At 45.4% G+C, this 19083-nt stretch overlaps 1 protein-coding gene across 1 annotated transcript in view; it reads left to right on the top strand.

Moving 5' to 3' along the window:
- The window catches only part of MLF2 (myeloid leukemia factor 2), a 47984-nt gene extending 30170 nt beyond the window's left edge, over positions 1-17814 (top strand). The window contains exons 4-7 of the mRNA XM_089661720.1: positions 7034-7069; positions 9431-9484; positions 17091-17222; positions 17599-17814. Of these exons, the coding sequence (XP_089517846.1) occupies positions 7034-7069; positions 9431-9484; positions 17091-17222; positions 17599-17799 (423 nt within the window). The 3' untranslated portion in view covers positions 17800-17814. The remainder of the gene's footprint in view (positions 1-7033; positions 7070-9430; positions 9485-17090; positions 17223-17598) is intronic.
- Positions 17815-19083: the final 1269 nt, after the last annotated feature.

Raw genomic sequence — 19083 nt, 5'->3', positions numbered from 1 at the left:
ACCAGTGACATCATCTGTTGCTAGGATGCTGGCAGCTGGCCTCCATGGTGTCCAAGGTTGAAAATCTGGATTTGCGTGGCAAAAAGCAGGCTTGGCCCACACACTGGTTTGTTGACAATTTTTGGGTAATTTGGGGCTATTTTTGGGCTTTTTGCCAAGGCACCCCTGAAGAACCCAGACGGCTTCCTAGAATGCTGTGAAATCTTGGCTGAAAAAGGCTGAGTTAGAGGATACTGTAAGGCTTCATGGTCACGGGGACACTTCTGAGGCCTCATGGTCACGGGGACACTTCTGAGGCCCCATGGTCACGGGGACACTTCTGAGGCCCCATGGTCACGGGGACACTTCTGAGGCCCCATGGTCACGGGGACACTTCTGAGGCCCCATGGTCACGGGGACACTTCTGAGGCCCCATGGTCACGGGGACACTTCTGAGGCCCCATGGTCACGGGGACACTTCTGAACAATGGAAACTGACTGCTGGAAAACGTAGGTTAAAAAAATGTCTGTTGAGCCACGTTTATGAGCGTTTGCATTTAGAAGCGTTTTTTTTAACCACTTCCAGTCTGGACACTTTCCCCCCTTCCAGTCTGGACACTTCCCCCCCCCCTTCCAGTCCGGACACTTTCCCCCCCTTCCAGTCCGGACACTTTCCCCCCCTTCCAGTCCGGACACTTTCCCCCCCTTCCAGTCCGGACACTTTCCCCCCCTTCCAGTCCGGACACTTTCCCCCCCTTCCAGTCCGGACACTTTCCCCCCCTTCCAGTCCGGGCACTTTCCCCCCCTTCCAGTCCGGGCACTTTCCCCCCCTTCCAGTCCGGGCACTTTCCCCCCCTTCCAGTCCGGGCACTTTCCCCCCCTTCCAGTCCGGGCACTTTCCCCCCCTTCCAGTCCGGGCACTTTCCCCCCCTTCCAGTCCGGGCACTTTCCCCCCCCTTCCAGTCCGGGCACTTTCCCCCCCTTCCAGTCCGGGCACTTTCCCCCCCCCTTCCAGTCCGGGCACTTTCCCCCCCCTTCCAGTCCGGGCACTTTCCCCCCCCTTCCAGTCCGGGCACTTTCCCCCCCCTTCCAGTCCGGGCACTTTCCCCCCCCTTCCAGTCCGGGCACTTTCCCCCCCCTTCCAGTCCGGGCACTTTCCCCCCCCTTCCAGTCCGGGCACTTTCCCCCCCCTTCCAGTCCGGGCACTTTCCCCCCCTTCCAGTCCGGGCACTTTCCCCCCCCTTCCAGTCCGGGCACTTCCCCCCCCTTCCAGTCCGGGCACTTCCCCCCCCTTCCAGTCCGGGCACTTTCCCCCCCTTCCAGTCCGGGCACTTTCCCCCCCTTCCAGTCCGGGCACTTTCACCCCCCCCTTCCAGTCCGGGCACTTTCACCCCCCCCCCCTTCCAGTCCGGGCACTTTCACCCCCCCCTTCCAGTCCGGGCACTTTCACCCCACCCCCCTTCCAGTCCGGGCACTTTCACCCCCCCCCCTTCCAGTCCGGGCACTTTCACCCCCCCCCCCCCTTCCAGTCCGGGCACTTTCACCCCCCCCCCCCCCTTCCAGTCCGGGCACTTTCACCCCCCCCCCCCCCTTCCAGTCCGGGCACTTTCACCCCCCCCCCCTTCCAGTCCGGGCACTTTCACCCCCCCCCCCCAGTCCGGGCACTTTCACCCCCCCCCCCCCCCCAGTCCGGGCACTTTCACCCCCCCCCCTCCCAGTCCGGGCACTTTCACCCCCCCCCTCCCAGTCCGGGCACTTTCACCCCCCCCCCCCTCCCAGTCCGGGCACTTTCACCCCCCCCCCCTCCCAGTCCGGGCACTTTCACCCCCCCCCCCTCCCAGTCCGGGCACTTTCACCCCCCCCCCCCCTCCCAGTCCGGGCACTTTCACCCCCCCCCCCCCCTCCCAGTCCGGGCACTTTCACCTCCTTCCTCCCCAGGCCAATTTTCAGCTTTCAGTGCTATCACACTTTGAATGACAATTGCGCGGTCATGCAACACTGAATTTTTTAGCATTTTTTTGAGACAGATAAAGCTTTATTTTGGTGGTATTTATTCACTGCTGGGATTTTTTTTTTTTTTGTTTTGCTATGTAAATTGAAAAGTCCAAAAATTTTGAAAAGTGTTTTTCTTTTAAAATTTTGCAATTAAATAATATTTCATCATAAATCTTGGCCAAAATGTATTTCGTTATATAAAAATATAAATAAATATAAAAAAAACCCCAAAAAACTATAAAAAAAAAAAAAAACCCAAATTAGTTTATAACCAAAATTATATTTTTAAACATTTTTTTTTTTATAGTTTTTTGGGGTTTTTTTTTTTTTAAACATCCTGTCACCCTAGCAGTACAGTGTCACCATAGCGACAATGTGCTACTTGTGGGGGGTGATTAAGATGTTTTGTTTTTTTTTTTTTACACTGATTGCTTTTACACCCATAAAGGCTGTAAAAGTAATCATTTCTCCTTTTCTCTGGCTGCATTCTTGCAGCCATTGAGAGCTACTATGTGAGCTGTGATTGGTCACAGCTTGTCACATGGTACAAGGTGTCACGACCCGCGGTCACCGCCACCAACAGGCGACAATCGCACAGCCGCGACTAACAGTAATACGTCACGCCCACGGCGTCAGACCCCAGACCTTCTCACCAAACTCGTGACCGAAGGGCCGGCCGATCCAAAACCGCGGTGTGACGCGCGTAACAAGGCCCCACCCAGCTGCACCCTACACAGCGATTGCCCAGCTAATGGACTACAATCGGTGCCTGCAGCCTGGATGCGCTTGTTACTGGGTCAGGTTAGTTACGCAACTAACCCTATACTGCCACCACCCCTTTTGTCGGAGACTGGGGAACTCCCGTTACCAAATATACACTATAATGATTGAAATATTGGTCTATATAGCACGGCCCGCGGACCTGCTATACAGAGATATATGACAAACCGTAGCGTCTCTTCAAAGGCAGGGATTCGTGAATTGCAAGTAAGTGCTTAGAAACAGTTTAACACTTTCAGAAAGAAAGATTTATTTCTAACAGAGTCAAACAGATGCAAATAAATAGTTACAGAGATGACACAAAAATATACAGTCATGGCCGAAATTGTTGGCACCCTTGATATTTCTCCAGGAAATCATGTATTTCTCACGAAACGTATTGCATTAACACATGTTTTGCTATACACATGTTTATTCCCTTTGTGTGTATTGGGACAAAACAAAAAAAGGGAGGAAAGAAAGCAAATTCGACATAATGTCACACAAACCTCCAAAAATGGGCTGGACAAAAGTATTGGCACCCTTTCACAACTGCGGATAAATAAGAATGTTACAAGCATGTGATGCTCCTGTAAACTCACCTGGGGCAAGTAACAGGTGTGGGCAATATAGAAATCACACCTGAAAGCAGATAAAAAGGAGAGACGTTCACTTAACCTTTGCATTGTGTGTCTGTCTGTGCCACACTAAGCATGGACAACAGAAAGAGGAGACGAGAACTGTCTGAGGACCTGAGAACCAAAATTGTGGCAAAATATCAACAATCTCAAGGTTACAAGTCCATCTCCAGAGAACTAGATTTGCCTTTGTCCACAGTGCGCAACATTATCAAGAAGTTTGCAACCCATGGCACTGTAGCTAATCTCCCTGGTCGTGGACGGATGAGGAAAATTGATGAAAGATTGCAACGCAGAATAGTCCGGATGGTGGATAAGCAGCCCCAAACATGTTCCAAAGACATTCAAGCTGTCCTGCAGGCTCAGGGAGCATCAGTGTCAGCGCGAACTATCCGTCGACATTTAAATGAAATGAAACGCTATGGCAGGAGACCCAGGAGGACCCCACTGCTGACACAGAGACATAAAAAAGCAAGACTACAGTTTGCCAAAATGTACTTGAGTAAGCCAAAAGCCTTCTGGGAAAACGTCTTGTGGACAGATGAGACCAAGATAGAGCTTTTCGGTAAAGCACATCATTCTACTGTTTACCGAAAACGGAATGAGGCCTACAAAGAACAAAACACAGTACCTACGGTAAAATATGGTGGAGGTTCAATGATGTTTTGGGGTTGTTTTGCTGCCTCTGGCACTGGGTGCCTTGACTGTGTGCAAGGCATCATGAAATCTGAGGATTACCAAAGGATTTTGGGTCGCACTGTAGGGCCCAGTGTCAGAAAGCTGGGTTTGCGTCCAAGATCCTGGGTCTTCCAGCAGGACAATGACCCCAAACATACGTCAAAAAGCACTCAGAAATGGATGGCAAAGAAGCGCTGGAGAGTTCTGAAGTGGCCAGCAATGAGCCCAGATCTAAATCCCATTGAACACCTGTGGAGAGATCTTAAAATTGCTGTTGGGAAAAGGTGTCCTTCCAATAAGAGAGACCTGGAGCTGTTTGCAAAGGAAGAGTGGTCCAAAATTCCGGGTGAGAGGTGTCAGAAGCTTATTGATGGTTATAGGAAGCGACTGATTTCAGTTATGTTTTCCAAAGGGTGTGCAACCAAATATTAAGTTAAGGGTGCCAATACTTTTGTCCAGCCCATTTTTGGGGTTTTGTGTGACATTATGTCATATTTGCTTTTCTGCCTCTGTTTTATATTTGTTCCAATACATACAAAGGGAATAAACATGTGTATAGCAAAACATGTGTTAATGCAATACCTTTTTTGTGTGAAATACTTGATTTTCAGGAAAAATATCAAGGGTGCCAACAATTTCGGCCATGACTGTATATATATATGTATACAAAGACACAGCAAACAGAATAGCGAGAAAATACAGGGTAAGTTACTTGCCTTGCCTGGTTTTAGCAAATTCAAGTTGTGAGCCGAAAGGTTCTTTGATCTCCTCTGTTACGATGTTGCTCGGAGATCCCTGTGTGTGTGTGTGTCACAAACTCTAACTCTCTTAATAGGTCTCTCAGGGGAAGGGAAGGGGCTCTGACTTGGGAGTGGTCATTGGGAAACCCTACACTAAACTACCAGCTCATATCCCGTGATATGAACCATACATTTGATCTGAGGACTGTGCACTTATTCTGGTTGGTTTGATAATGAGTGGGCCTACATAGTTTTGGGTGATAAAAGTGACACCTTTGTAGACTGGCTGGCTCCACTTCTCATGTCTTCCTGGTTGTCCCCCACACCATCTGCCAGAAGATAACCTTTGCCTCACAGGAATGCAGGGGGGATGTGAGGAGTGATTTGAGAAATGCCTCAGATAAACAGATAGAACACGAAAACGAGGGTTGAGGGGGAACTCCGCTCCAATTCTGATGAGCAAGTTTGCCACACAAGGCTGTTGTGAATAGCCCTGTACCATGTGTTCTCTGTGATCATTCACAGATTTCACACGTAGTAAGCAATGATGTCAGAAGTGACATCTTGCTTACTACTCTGCATGTGATCACTGATTGGCCAATCAGTGATCACATGATCGGGACCTCGCACAGAGGTCCCGTCCGATGATCGGTGTTCCACTGTGTCCGGAGGACACAGCGGGCACCAGATCGCGGTGCTGCGCGCTCCTGGGGAGCTGCAGCGTACATGAGCCCTAAGAAGTGTCCTATAACTTTGTATTTTCAACTGTTATTATTTATTTCAGGTACTTCTATAGCGCCATCAATGTACTCTGCACTTTACATATATATTGTACATTCACATCAGTCCCCGCCCCCGAGGGGCGTACAATCTAAGGTCCCTAACTCACATTCATACATACACATACTAGGGACAATTTAGACAGGAGCCAATTATCCTACCAGCATGTCTTTGGAGTGTGGGAGGAAACCCGAGTACCCGGAGGAAACCCACGCAGGCACAGGGAGAACATGCAAACTCCAGGCAGGTGGAGCTGTGGTTGGGATTCGGACCAACGACCCGAGTATTGCCAGGCAGAAGTGCTAACCGTTAAGCCACTGCGCTGCCCAGAACTACAACAAACAATAATTATCCAATGAGATTCAAATGGCATTAACCCAAAACCAAAAATATATTGTAGCTTACCAGTCATTAGATGTGGTGGCTGCATTAGTTTTTCTTTTTATGCTTTTTTTTTTTTTTTTTTTTCCCCCCCTCTGTTTTTACTGGTGATCTGGGCAATAACAAACCTGCATTAGAGTGCCCCCACTCTGGATGAAGGAGCAACAGGAACGCCTTTGGACAGCAGCATTGTCATTGTGAGGGGAGTGTTATACGGACTAGCAGATTTAAATACACTAACAAATTAAAGCCAAACTCCAGCTAATACTTTTATTATCAGTTAATCAGTCTGCATGAAACTGGCAAGTCTGCCACGGAGACATCTGACGTGATTCGGCAAGTTTACGGCGATGCTGCGCTGAGGTGATTTTGAGTGGCTGCAAGCACAGTCACAGGGAGCACCGACCTTCATAAGTCAGTTTGCCAAAAGACATTGTCCTGTGTACATCGGGAGTCGTGCAACTGGTGCTATTCTGACCACGTCTGCCATTTCAGCGTGGACAGTGAATTACAACAGACGTGGTAACGCTCATGGTCAGAATAGCACCAGTTGTACAGCTCCCCGATGGACACAGGACGATGTCTTTTGGCAAACTGACTCATGAAGGTCGGTGCTCCCTGTGACTGTGCGTGCAGTCACTCAAATCACCTCATCGCAGCATTGCCGAATCACGTCAGACGTCTCCGTGGCAGACTTGCCCAGTTTCACGCAGAATGTCACCTTTGTTCTAACTTGCTGTCCGTGATGAAATGGCAGACGTGGCAACGCATGTGGTCAGAGTAGCGCCAGTTGCACGACTCCCGATGTACACTGGACAATGTTTTTTGGCAAACTGACTCATGAAGGTCGGTGCTCCCTGTGACTGTGCATGCAGCCTTGTGCTGCCATCTGTTGACATGTTACAGAACTAGTCTGGAAACGTTGTGATCCCACCTTGTCATGTACACGTGTGGTTGGTGTCTGAAGTCTGTGGGTGTGTTGGGAGTCCCGTGTCGTGTACATGGAGCATGGCTGGAATTGTGACATTTTGGTGTCTTGTGTTTCTGTGGCCGCTGTGTAACTCCGCCCCTTTTGTCTTGCAGGCCGGTGCCTTATCACCATTCGATATGATGGGAATGGTAAGTGTTTTACCTTCTAAATTGATCAGAGTCAGTCCCTAGAAGTCTTCACTGCCAGGGCCGGTTCACTCCATAGAGAAGCAGTCCAGACGCCTTTCCACACGTGCATTTTTTTAATGCGTTTTGACCCGTTGCAGTGCGTTTGTGACGCTTTTCGGTTCATTTTTTCCCCTCTTTTTCTTCAATATAAACAGGGACATGTGCGTTCCGGTGCATTTATGGTGCGTTTTACCGTGTTCCAGTACAGTCCTGTGCAGGAAAAATGCAGCTTGCACTACTTTTTTTTTTTTTTTTTTTTTTTTCTGCAACCGGAACGCACTGGAACAGCAAGCGCTGATGTGAACTATGACACTGACAAAAAAAAAAACTGAACCGCATGGAGTGTGAACTGGCCCTCAATAGGGACATGTGCGTTCCAGTGTGTTTTTGATGCATTTTGGTGCGTTTCGGTGCAATTGTGATGCATTTAACTGCGTTCCAGTACAGTTCTGTGCAGTGTGAACTGGCCCTTACAGCATTAAACAGCGTCATTCCCCTCCTTGCCTGCTACCTCTCATGGTGGTTCCTGGGCTCTTCCATTCCTCTAGGAAGCCCAGGCCCATGGTAATCAGCAGGGGGTGGGGAGGCTTCCCAAAAAGCAGATGGAGGAACATCCATTTCCTGATCTCCTCTGTGATGAACGAACCTGGAAGCAGCTAACTAAGCACCATCTGCGCTTGATTAGCTGCCTTGGAAGGCAGGGAAGAAATCATGGGTCTAATAGACCCGATGTTTCCATAAAGAGGACCTGTCACCAGTGCCTGGGAGCGTGCGGAACACCGATCGCTGTACTGGACCTCTGTGTGAGGTCCAAATCATGTTATCACTGATTGGCCAATCGGTGATCACATGAACAGTAGTAAGCAAGATGTCACTTCCTGACATCATTGCTTACTACGTGTGAAATCTGTGAATGATCACAGAGGTCACATGGTACAAGGCTATTCACAACAGCCTTGTATCATATGACCAATCACAGCTCACACAGTATTTCTCAATGGCTGCAAGAATGCAGCCACAGAGGAGAAATGATTGCTTTTACAGCCTTTATGGGTGTAAAAGCAATCAGTGTAAAAAAAAAAAAAAAACCCACAGGCAGTGAATGTGGGGGCCATTTATAAATGGCAACCCGCTTTGGCACTGCTCCCATCTGGCCGTTTGTGTACATTGTCCAGACGGGAAGTGGTTAAAGGACACATGACTTTAAAACTGCACCAAAAACGCTTCTCAGAGGCGTTTCTTAGGCGCTTTTCAGGTGTTTTCCATTGATTTCAATGGGAAGAGGCGTTTTTGTGGCATTTTTTCTTTTTTTAGCTCGCCAATCAAGCCCTAAAGTTGCTGCAAGCAGGAGTTTTTGCTCCGCAAGCGCAGCGCCTCACTGTGAAAACATACATAGATGTACATTCACATACACAGGGAAGTAGTTTTCTTGAGCTTTTCAGTCGCCTTTTTAAATGCAAAAACGCTTCAAAAACTCCTCCGTGTGAAAGCAGCCTCACATCAAGCCCGACTTTGAAATTGCGCGACTTACAGTGAAGTCGCACGATTACAAAGTGTGAGGACATGCCGATTTTACGTGCGATTTGCAAGACATCTAATACAGACGTCTATGCAAATCGCAGCAAAACAGTGCATGTACTACTCTAAAAAGAAAAATTATATATATATATATATATATATAATTTTTTTTATATATAATTTTTTTATATATATATATTATATTTTTTATATATATATATATATATATATATATATATATATATATTATATTTTTTATATATATATATATTATATTTTTTATATATATATATATTATATTTTTTATATATATATATATATATTATATTTTTATATATATATATATATATATATATATATATATATATATAATATTTTTTATATATATTATATATATATATATATATTATATTTTTTATATATATATATATATATTTTTATATATAATATTTTTATATATATATTATATTATATTATATTTTTTATATATATTATATTTTTATATATATAAATAAAACCGCTGTAATTGCGAACAATGGGGTGCAACTTGGCATGCGATTTGCCAGTCACATGGCATGCAAGTCGCACCCAGTGCAAGCGGGTTGTTTCCCTTTGACCTTTTGGAAGTTGAGCGGCTCCATCCTTCTGATATTAGTGGACCACAAAGCACTCTGGAGCCTGTTGATCCTTCTGTCGGTGGAGCAGAGACGGTTGGCTTGTAGTAGATCGGTTGGGATGATTTGCGGGTTTAAATATGGCAATTGCATAGCGATACTTCTAACTTTGTTCCTGTCTTTTTTTTAGGGGGGCGGATTCATGGACATGTTTGGATTGATGAACGATCTTATGGGAGGTGTGGTGAGTATGTATGGATCTTACGGCTTTTTGCTTTCCAATACTCCAGCGTCTGTAGAGTACGGTCCTTGCAGTCCAAGCTCTCACTTCTTCCTACAGCTCCCTCACATTCACTTAGGATGGAATTTCCGGTACACAGTTCATATAGATACCCCATATGGCATTACACCCATACTAGCTTCTTGGGTATCCTATTCCAGCCATGTTACGGAGTTGCTCCTCTTCGTGGCCAGTACATCTTCCACTCTTCTGAGAAGGCTTTCCACAAGATTTTGGAGGGTGTCCAATTTGTGTCCAATTGGCCAGAAGGACATTTTGTGAGGTTGGGTACTGATGTTAGATGAGAAGACCTGTGTAACGGAACCGAACACAGACTGCGCTTGGGTACTTCCATTAGAATATCGCTTCCCCGTTCGAACACCGACAACAGACCATACAAGACTAGATGACACCAGTCTTGAAGTAAACCAGGAAATAGACTAGTTTACTTTAACACAGATACAAGATATATACATTCAAGGGAACAACCCCCCCCCTCCTTGCATAATGACACAGGACGGGGCAATCTACATTTAGTAACAAGAAACACACCAAAAGACTGTCCCATTGGGAGGGAGGGCTGCTGGAGACAGTTTGCTCCCAAGCAAGACACACAATTGAACAATGGGATGCAACCACATGACACCAAACAATCCACAACCCCCACCTATCTCCTAGGCATGTCTACACAATATTATGACAGATCACCCTGTACCCCTAACAGGCACAGGGGGACTTACACATAAGGGGGATATGGGGAGCTGAGACAGGGGTCTCTTCATCTCTCCAAACTGAGCTGTGTTCCATGGGCCCCCCACCCAAAGTGACTCCCGTCACAACCGGGCTAGCAATCAACGTTGCAATTCTTTCCAGAGGTGTTCAGTTGGGTTGAGGTCAGGGCTCTGTGCAGGACACTCGAGTTTCTCCACACCAAACTAGTCATGCCATGTCTTAGGGAGCTGGCTTTGTGCGCAGGAGCACAGTCATGCTGGAAGAGAAAATGCCTTCTATCCAGACTCCAACCACAAGAATGGGCTCCATTATCTACATTATCTATGTGGATAGTAGTATTACCTGTATTCTTCACTGGGAACACCTGAGCTCCACCATTTGGAGGCCTGTTAATTCACCATTCGTATTGTATACGTGAACTGGTTAAAGTAATTGTAAACCTATATTTAAAAAGAAAATGATAAACAAGTCACACTTACCTGCTCTGTGCAATGGTTTTCAACAGAGTAACCCCGATCCTCCTCTTCTCAGGTCCTCCGCCAGTGCTCCTGTCCCCTCCTCCCTGTGGAGTACCCACCATAGTACGCTGCATGCTGTGAGGGCACTTGTGCAGGCTGGATCCTGAGCTGTGCTGTGTGTCCAATGACACACACAGCGTGGCCATGAGAGCCCATTCATTTGAATGGACTCCCGTGCCCGTGACATGCCGGGAAGAAGTCCCTGCACTACTCTGGAAAATGCAGCCGAGGTTCCCAGTACGGTTGCGTTTCCCAGTGTGGGCGGCGTGGCATTAGAACTAATGGCACCCACCCTCGGGTCCGTAATTCTCTGTGCGGGTGGTGCGGCTGCACGGATTTTCGTGCGGATCCGCAGCGTCACCACCCGCATAGATGTGAACCAGGGGTAACGGGCCTCCTGCATGCTTCCACCATGTATCAAGACCCACTTCTCCATCTGAGGGCCCAGGGAGCACTATTGCGGGTGGAGCAGAGAGAGGAGAGCAGACTCCTGCCTGTCAGGTTTTAGCAGTCAGCGGTTGCACTGCCACCTGATCACTTCCACAGGTCCTGGTATCGCCTCCCCGACAACCCCCCCCCGCTTGCGCTCCCACCATGTATCCGGGCCCATGGCGGGTATCCTGGGGAGCACTATGGCGGGTGGAGCAGAGAGAAGAGAGCAGACTCCTGCCTGTCAGGTGGAAGCAGTCGGCGGTTGCACTGCCACCTGATCACTTCAACAGGTCCTGGTATTGCCGTCCGCAGATAGCTGAATGCCGGCTTCAGTGCGGCCGGCTAGTTCTGGGAGGGCGTCATATGACGTCCTCCCAGAACACGTCCTCCCGCATGCCCCCGGGGGTGCGCATCCGGCGATCTCTGTGATCGCTGTGTTGTACGGACACAGCTGATCACGTGATGTGGTAAAAGGCCAATGGCAGCAGCCTTTTACCACGTGATCAGCCGTGTCCAATGACACAACAGATCACCGGGAAAATGCAGTTGCTGGTTATCGGCTGCACTTTCCTCACGCTGTCGCAGCATTAGAAAAGTACTGCCAATTGTCAGAGGCGGTATCGGCATCAGGGCACTGATGATCAGTGCCGTCAGTAAGTTCCTACCCTTCAGTGCCGCTTATCAGTTCCCATCATTGTTGCATATCAGTGCAGCATCATCAGTGCCGCCTAATCAGTTCCCATCATTGTTGCATATCCGTGCAGCATCATCAGGGCTGCCCATCAGTCCCGCCTATAAGTTCCCATCATTGTTGCATATCAGTGCTGCCTATAAGTTCCCATCATTGTTGCATATCAGTGCTGCCTATAAGTTCCCATCATTGTTGCATATCAGTGCAGCATCATCAGTGCCGCCTATCAGTTCCCATCATTGTTGCAAATCAGTGCAGCCTATAAGTTCCCATCATTGTTGCATATCAGTGCAGCATCGTCAGTGCCGCCTATCAGTTCCCATCATTGTTGCATATCAGTGCAGCATCATCGGTGCTGCTCATCAGTGCCGCCTAATCAGTTCCCATCATTGTTGCATATCAGTGCAGCATCATCAGGGCTGCCCATCAGTGCCGCCTAATCAGTTCCCATCATTGTTGCTTATCAGTGCAGCAGCATCAGTGCCGCCTATCAGTTCCCATCATTGTTGCATATCAGTGCCACCTATCAGTTCCCATCATTGTTGCATATCAGTGCAGCATCATCAGTGCTGCCCATCAGTGCCGCCTAATCAGTTCCCATCATTGTTGCATATCAGTGCAGCATCATCAGTGCCGCCTATCAGTTCCCATCATTGTTGCATATCAGTGCCTCATTAACGCACATCAGTGAAGGAGAAAAATTATCTGTTTGCAAAATTTTATAATAGAAACAAAGAAACTTCTTTTTTTTTTTTCAAAATTTTTGCAACTTTTTTTGTTTATAGCACAAAAAATAAAACCCCCAGCAGCAAGTACATACCACCAAAAGAAAGCTCTCTGTCACAAAAAAATTATAAAAATTTCATATGGGTACAGTGTTGCATGACCGCGCAATTGTCATTCAAAGTGTGATAGCGCTGAAAGCTGGCCTGGCCTGGGCTGGAAGGGGGTATAAGTGCCCGGTAGGCAAGTGGTCAAAAAAAAAAAACCCTTTTACCTTTACAACCACAGAGTTGCCACACTGCATACTCACCGCTCTGACACCACTGACTGTTCCGCGCTCGCAGTTCTGCAGCGTCTTGGGTTTCCTCGCTGCCTCCAGCTCACTCATTGGACTAGGACTGAGCACATTGGCGAGATTTGTTTCCAAGCGCTCCTTTTGCTTAAGCACTTTTCCTTTAAGCCTGCAATGCCTGAAACATGTTCTGATTTTCAGCAATGTACAGTACAGAGGAGCCTTTGATTTTACCGCCTGGATGTCTTATCTGTGATTTGCAGTTCCACTTCAGCTATGAAATCCTTTATCGGTTACTTGTCCCAATCTCCTTGTCTGTGCAGGGGATTATGGGAATGGTTCAGTGTAAAAAGAGATTTCAAACAAATGTACTAGTAATATTTAAAAATGCTTAAATAGACAAAATACTTAAAAAAAAAAAAAAAAAAAATGTTTTCCATGTAGTAGCTAAACTTGAAGCGGATAAAAAAATGCCATTTAATCCAGTAAATTTTCATTAGAGAATTTTAAGTAGCTGTAAACCCTATCTGGATGACATTTTATTTTTCTAATGCTCTGTGCATCATAAACATTTTTCATGGTTTTGTTCTTTTTATAAAATACTTTGTTTCCTTTGTTGCACCCCAGTGCTGCCAATGTCCTGCTTCCGGTCTGCCTACACAGCGAAGTCCGCTTGTCATTGCTCAGGGTGGGCTTCCTGATCCTGACAACAGTGGAACACGCCTGTGTAATGCGCATCGGCTCAGCAGATTTGTAGCCTTTCCTGGAAAGGCAAATGACAGGTGACAACGCAGTAGTGCAGGAACAGGGGGTTGTCACCCTATAACAGGGTGTACCTTAACAATGACCTTCATGGCAGAATCACCGGATTTTGCAGCATTGCAGATTTAAAAGTTACAGAAATTGCTTTTGAAATTACATTCACATGAGTGATATAAAAAATACTATATATATATATATATATATATATATTTGGTAGATAGATAATAAATATATATATATATATATATATATATATACACATTTTATATATATATATATATATATATATATATATATATATATATACACATTTTATATATATATATATATATATATATATATATATATATATACACATTATATATATATACATATATATATATATACACATTATATATATATATATATATATATATATATATATATATATATAATGTGTGTGTATATATATATATATATATATATATATACACATTATATATATATATATATATATATATATATATATATATATATATATAATGTGTGTGTATATATATATATATATATATATATATATATATATATATATATATATATATATATATATACACATTATATATATATATATATATATACACATTATATATATACACATTATATATATATATATATATATACACATTATATATATATATATTATATATATATATACACATTATATATATATATATATATATATATTATATATATATATATATATATATATATATACACATTATATATATATATATATATACACATTATATATATATATATATATATATATATATATATATATATATATATATATATATATATATACACATTATATATATATATATATATATATATATATATATATATATATATATATATATATATATATATATATATACACATTATATATATATATATACACATTATATATATATATATATATATATATATATACACATTATATATATATTATATATATATATAAATAAATATAGAGAGAGAGAGATATGGAGATAGATAGATAGATATATAGATATATATATCTATATCTCTATACACACACACACGTATGTGTGTGTATATATCCATATCGAGAGAGATACAGTCACACACACATACGTGTGTGTGTATAGATATATATATATATATATATGTCTATATATATCTATCTCTATACACATCTCTATACACACGTGTGTGTGTGTGTCTGTCTGTGTCTCTCTCTATCTATCTATCTATCTATCTATCTATCTATCTATCTATATATATGAGAGAGAGAGATTGATTTGGACACAGGCACAATTTTAGTTTTTTTCAGGTATTTACCAAAACGTATTCCAGCTCTAGTTCTATAATGGATATGGACTGAAAGTGCACACTCTCCGGTTTAATTTGAGGGTATGTACATCCAAATTGGAGGAAAGGTTCAGGAATTACAGCTCTTAAAGAGTAGCCATCTCCGCTTTTTCAAGGGACCAAAAGTAATTTGACAATTGAATCAAAAGCTGTTTCATGGCCAGGTGTGGGCTACTCCTTCGGTATTTCTTCCGCAATTAAGCAGGTAAAAGGTCTGGAGTTGATTCTAAGTGCGGTATTTGCATTTGGAATCTATTGCTGTGAACCTCCATCATGCGTTTGAAGGAGCCGCCCATGCAAGTGAAACAGGCCATTGTAAGGCTTCAAAAACTAAACAAATCCATCAGAGAGATCGCAGCAACATTAGGAGCGGCCAAATCAGCAGTTTGGTCCATTCTGAGGAAAGAAGAACGCACTGGTGAGCCCAGCAACATAAAAAGGCATGGACGTCCATGGAAGACAACAGTGGTGGATGATCGCAGGATCCTCTCGAAGGTAAAGAAAAACTCATTCACAACATCCAGACAAGTGAAGGACACTCTCCAGGAGGTGGGCGTATCATTGTCAGTCTACAATCAAGAGAAGACTTCACGAGAGCAAATACAGAGGGTTCACCACAAGGTGCAAATACAGAGGGTTCACCACAAGGTGCAAATACAGAGGGTTCACCACAAGGTGCAAATGCAGAGGGTTCACCACAAGGTGCAAATGCAGAGGGTTCACCACAAGGTGCAAATGCAGAGGGTTCACCACAAGGTGCAAACCATTCATAAACCTGAAGAATAGAAAAGCCAGATTAGACTTTGCCAAAGAGCATCTAAAAAAGCCAGACCAGTTCTGGAAAAGCATTCTTTGGACGGATGAAACTAAGATGAATCTGTACCAGAATGATGGGAAGAAAAAAGTGTAGAGAAGGCTTGGAACAGCTCATGATCCAAAGCACACAACGTCATCTGTAAAACATGGCGGAGGCAGGGTGATGGCATGGGCGGAGGCAGGGTGATGGCATGGGCGGAGGCAGGGTGATGGCATGGGCGGAGGCAGGGTGATGGCTTGGGCGGAGACAGGGTGATGGCATGGGCATGCATTATTTCCAGTGGCACTGGGTCATTGGTGTTTATTGATGATGTGACAGAAGACAGAAGCAGCCGGATGAATTCTGCAGTGTTTACAGATATACTGTCAGCCCAGATTCAGCCAAATGCAGCAAAGGTGATTGGACGGCGCTTCACAGTACAGATGGACAATGATCCAAAACACACTGCAAAAGCAACCCAGGAGCTTTTGAAGGAAAATAAGTGGAATATTCTGCAATGGCTGAGTCAGTCACCTGATCTCAACCCAACTGAGCATGCATTTCACTTGCTGAAGGCAAAACTAAAGGCAGAAAGACCCACAAAGAACAACTGAAGACAGCTGCAGTTAGAGCCTAGCAAAGCATCAGAAAGGAGGAAACCCAGTCTTTGGTAATGTCCATGGGTTCAGGCAGTCATTGCCAGTAAAGGAATCTCAACAAAATATTAAAATTGAACATTTTATTTATGATTATATTAATTTGTCCAATTACATTGGAGCCCCTGAAAATGGAGGGACTGTGTATACAAATGGTTGCAGTTCCTAAAATTTGTACTTGATATTTATGTTCAATCCCTTGAATTAAAGCTGAAAGTCTGCACTTCAAATTCATTTGGATTGTTTCATTGTAATTTATTCTGGTGGCATACAGAGCCAAAAGTATGAAAATTTGCCAAATATATATGGACCTAACTGGTGTATATGTATATACTGTATGTGTGTGTATGTGTATATATATACACACACACACACACACACACACACACACACACACACACACACACACACACACACACACACACACACACACACACACACACACACACACACACACACACACACACACACACACACACACACACACACACACACACACACACACACACACACACACGGAGCTATTATAAATTGATCCTTCTGATACATGATCTGTAAATATATTGATCAGTATTTATTGTTGTTCACCAACAGGAGCAACTCTCCAATGCGTCAAACTGTCAGACATTCTCTTCTTCCACGGTCATATCCTACTCCAATATGGCGGGCAGTGGCGCCCCTAAAGTATATCAGGAGACATCACAGACCTGCACTGCTCCTGGCGGGGTGAGTAGTTCCCTAATCTTATATCAAGACTCTATCTTGTGTCTAGACCAGGGGTTAGGCAACCTGAGAGCCGCAGGACTACAAGTTCCATCATGCCTCTGCAAGTCATAGCTGTAACTGTCAGTTTTGTAATCTTTGCAATGTCTCATGGGAAATGTAGTTCCACAACAGCTATAGAGCCGCAGGTTGCCTACCCCTGGTCTACACCAACCTCAAAGTTTAGTAACCCATAGAAACCGATAGGAATCCTCTTTCCCTGATGCGACTTGTATACCCTGGAATCTCCATGGATGCTATGGGTTACAGGACTTTGCAGATCAGCGTTCCAGTTTGTGTAAGCTGATCTTTTTTTCTTTTTTTTTTTTTTGCCTCCCAGATTCGCGAGACAAGACGCACAATGCGAGATTCAGACAGCGGGATGGAACAGATGAGCATCGGTCATCATATTGGAGAGCGGGCGCATATCATGCAGCGCTCTCGCAACCGTCGCACGGGAGACCGCGAGGAGAGACAGGAATATTTTAACATGGATGAAAGTAAGCTGTCTGCTTGGGAGGATCTGGAGATGAAAACCTAATTGGCTGCCCCTACTGAGCTGGACCAGCGGCGTCCTGGTCATACAGCAGGAGTGGCTTGCCTATTGGGGCTCCGTCCTGGTCATACAGCAGGAGTGGCTTGCCTATTGGGGCTCCGTCCTGGTCATACAGCAGGGGTGGCTTGCCTATTGGGGCTCCGTCCTGGTCATACAGCAGGGGTGGCTTGCCTATTGGGGCTCCGTCCTGGTCATACAGCAGGAGTGGCTTGCCTATTGGGGCTCCGCCCTGGTCATACAGCAGGAGTGGCTTTCCTATTGGGGCTCCGCCCTGGTCATACAGCAGTAGCGGCTTGCCTATTGGGGCTCCGTCCTGGTCATAGAGCAGGAGTGGCTTGCCTATTGGGGCTCCGTCCTGGTCATACAGCAGGAGTGGCTTGCCTATTGGGGCTCCGTCCTGGTCATACAGCAGGAGTGGCTAGCCTATTGGGGCTCCGTCCTGGTCATACAGCAGGAGCGGCTTGCCTATTGGGGCTCCGTCCTGGTCATACAGCAGGAGCGGCTTGCCTATTGGGGCTCCGTCCTGGTCATACAGCAGGAGTGGCTTGCCTATTGGGGCTCCGTCCTGGTCATACAGCAGGAGCGGCTTGCCTATTGGGGCTCCGTCCTGGTCATACAGCAGGGGCGGCTTGCCTATTGGGGCTCCGTCCTGGTCATACAGCAGGGGTGGCTTGCCTATTGGGGCTCCGTCCTGGTCATACAGCAGGAGTGGCTTGCCTATTGGGGCTCCGTCCTGGTCATACAGCAGGAGTGGCTTGCCTATTGGGGCTCCGTCCTGGTCATACAGCAGGAGCGGCTTGCCTATTGGGGCTCCGTCCTGGTCATACAGCAGGAGCGGCTTGCCTATTGGGGCTCCGTCCTGGTCATACAGCAGGAGTGGCTTGCCTATTGGGGCTCCAATGTCAACATAGTCCTCAGCAAAAATTATGGAAACTTCTATCCACGGTCAGGCTGTAGAGATGGTGCTGTTCATGTGGCCTAAGCTGAGATCACAGGACGCTGTCCATTCACAGTAAAGTGACAGTGTGTGCTGATAGCTCACCCCCAGCAGGTCATTCTCGCCAGTCCCAGCTCTTTGCTGTCTCCCTGCTTCATTGGAGCCATTGCTCTAATGACGCTCCCGCTTTGTATGGGCAGCACAGTGGCTAAATGGTTAACACTCCCACTTGGCAGTACTAGGGTCGTTGGTTTGAATCCCAACCACGGCACCACCTGCCTGGAGTTTGCATGTTCTCCCTGTGCCTGTGTTCAGGCCTGAGCAACCATTCA

The sequence above is a fragment of the Staurois parvus genome, unplaced genomic scaffold (assembly GCF_062004578.1).
Source record: "Staurois parvus isolate SC_StPar_1 unplaced genomic scaffold, SC_StPar_1.0 ptg001376l, whole genome shotgun sequence".
Lineage (NCBI taxonomy): Eukaryota > Metazoa > Chordata > Amphibia > Anura > Ranidae > Staurois > Staurois parvus.
This window is presented reverse-complemented; position numbering and strand designations above follow the sequence as displayed.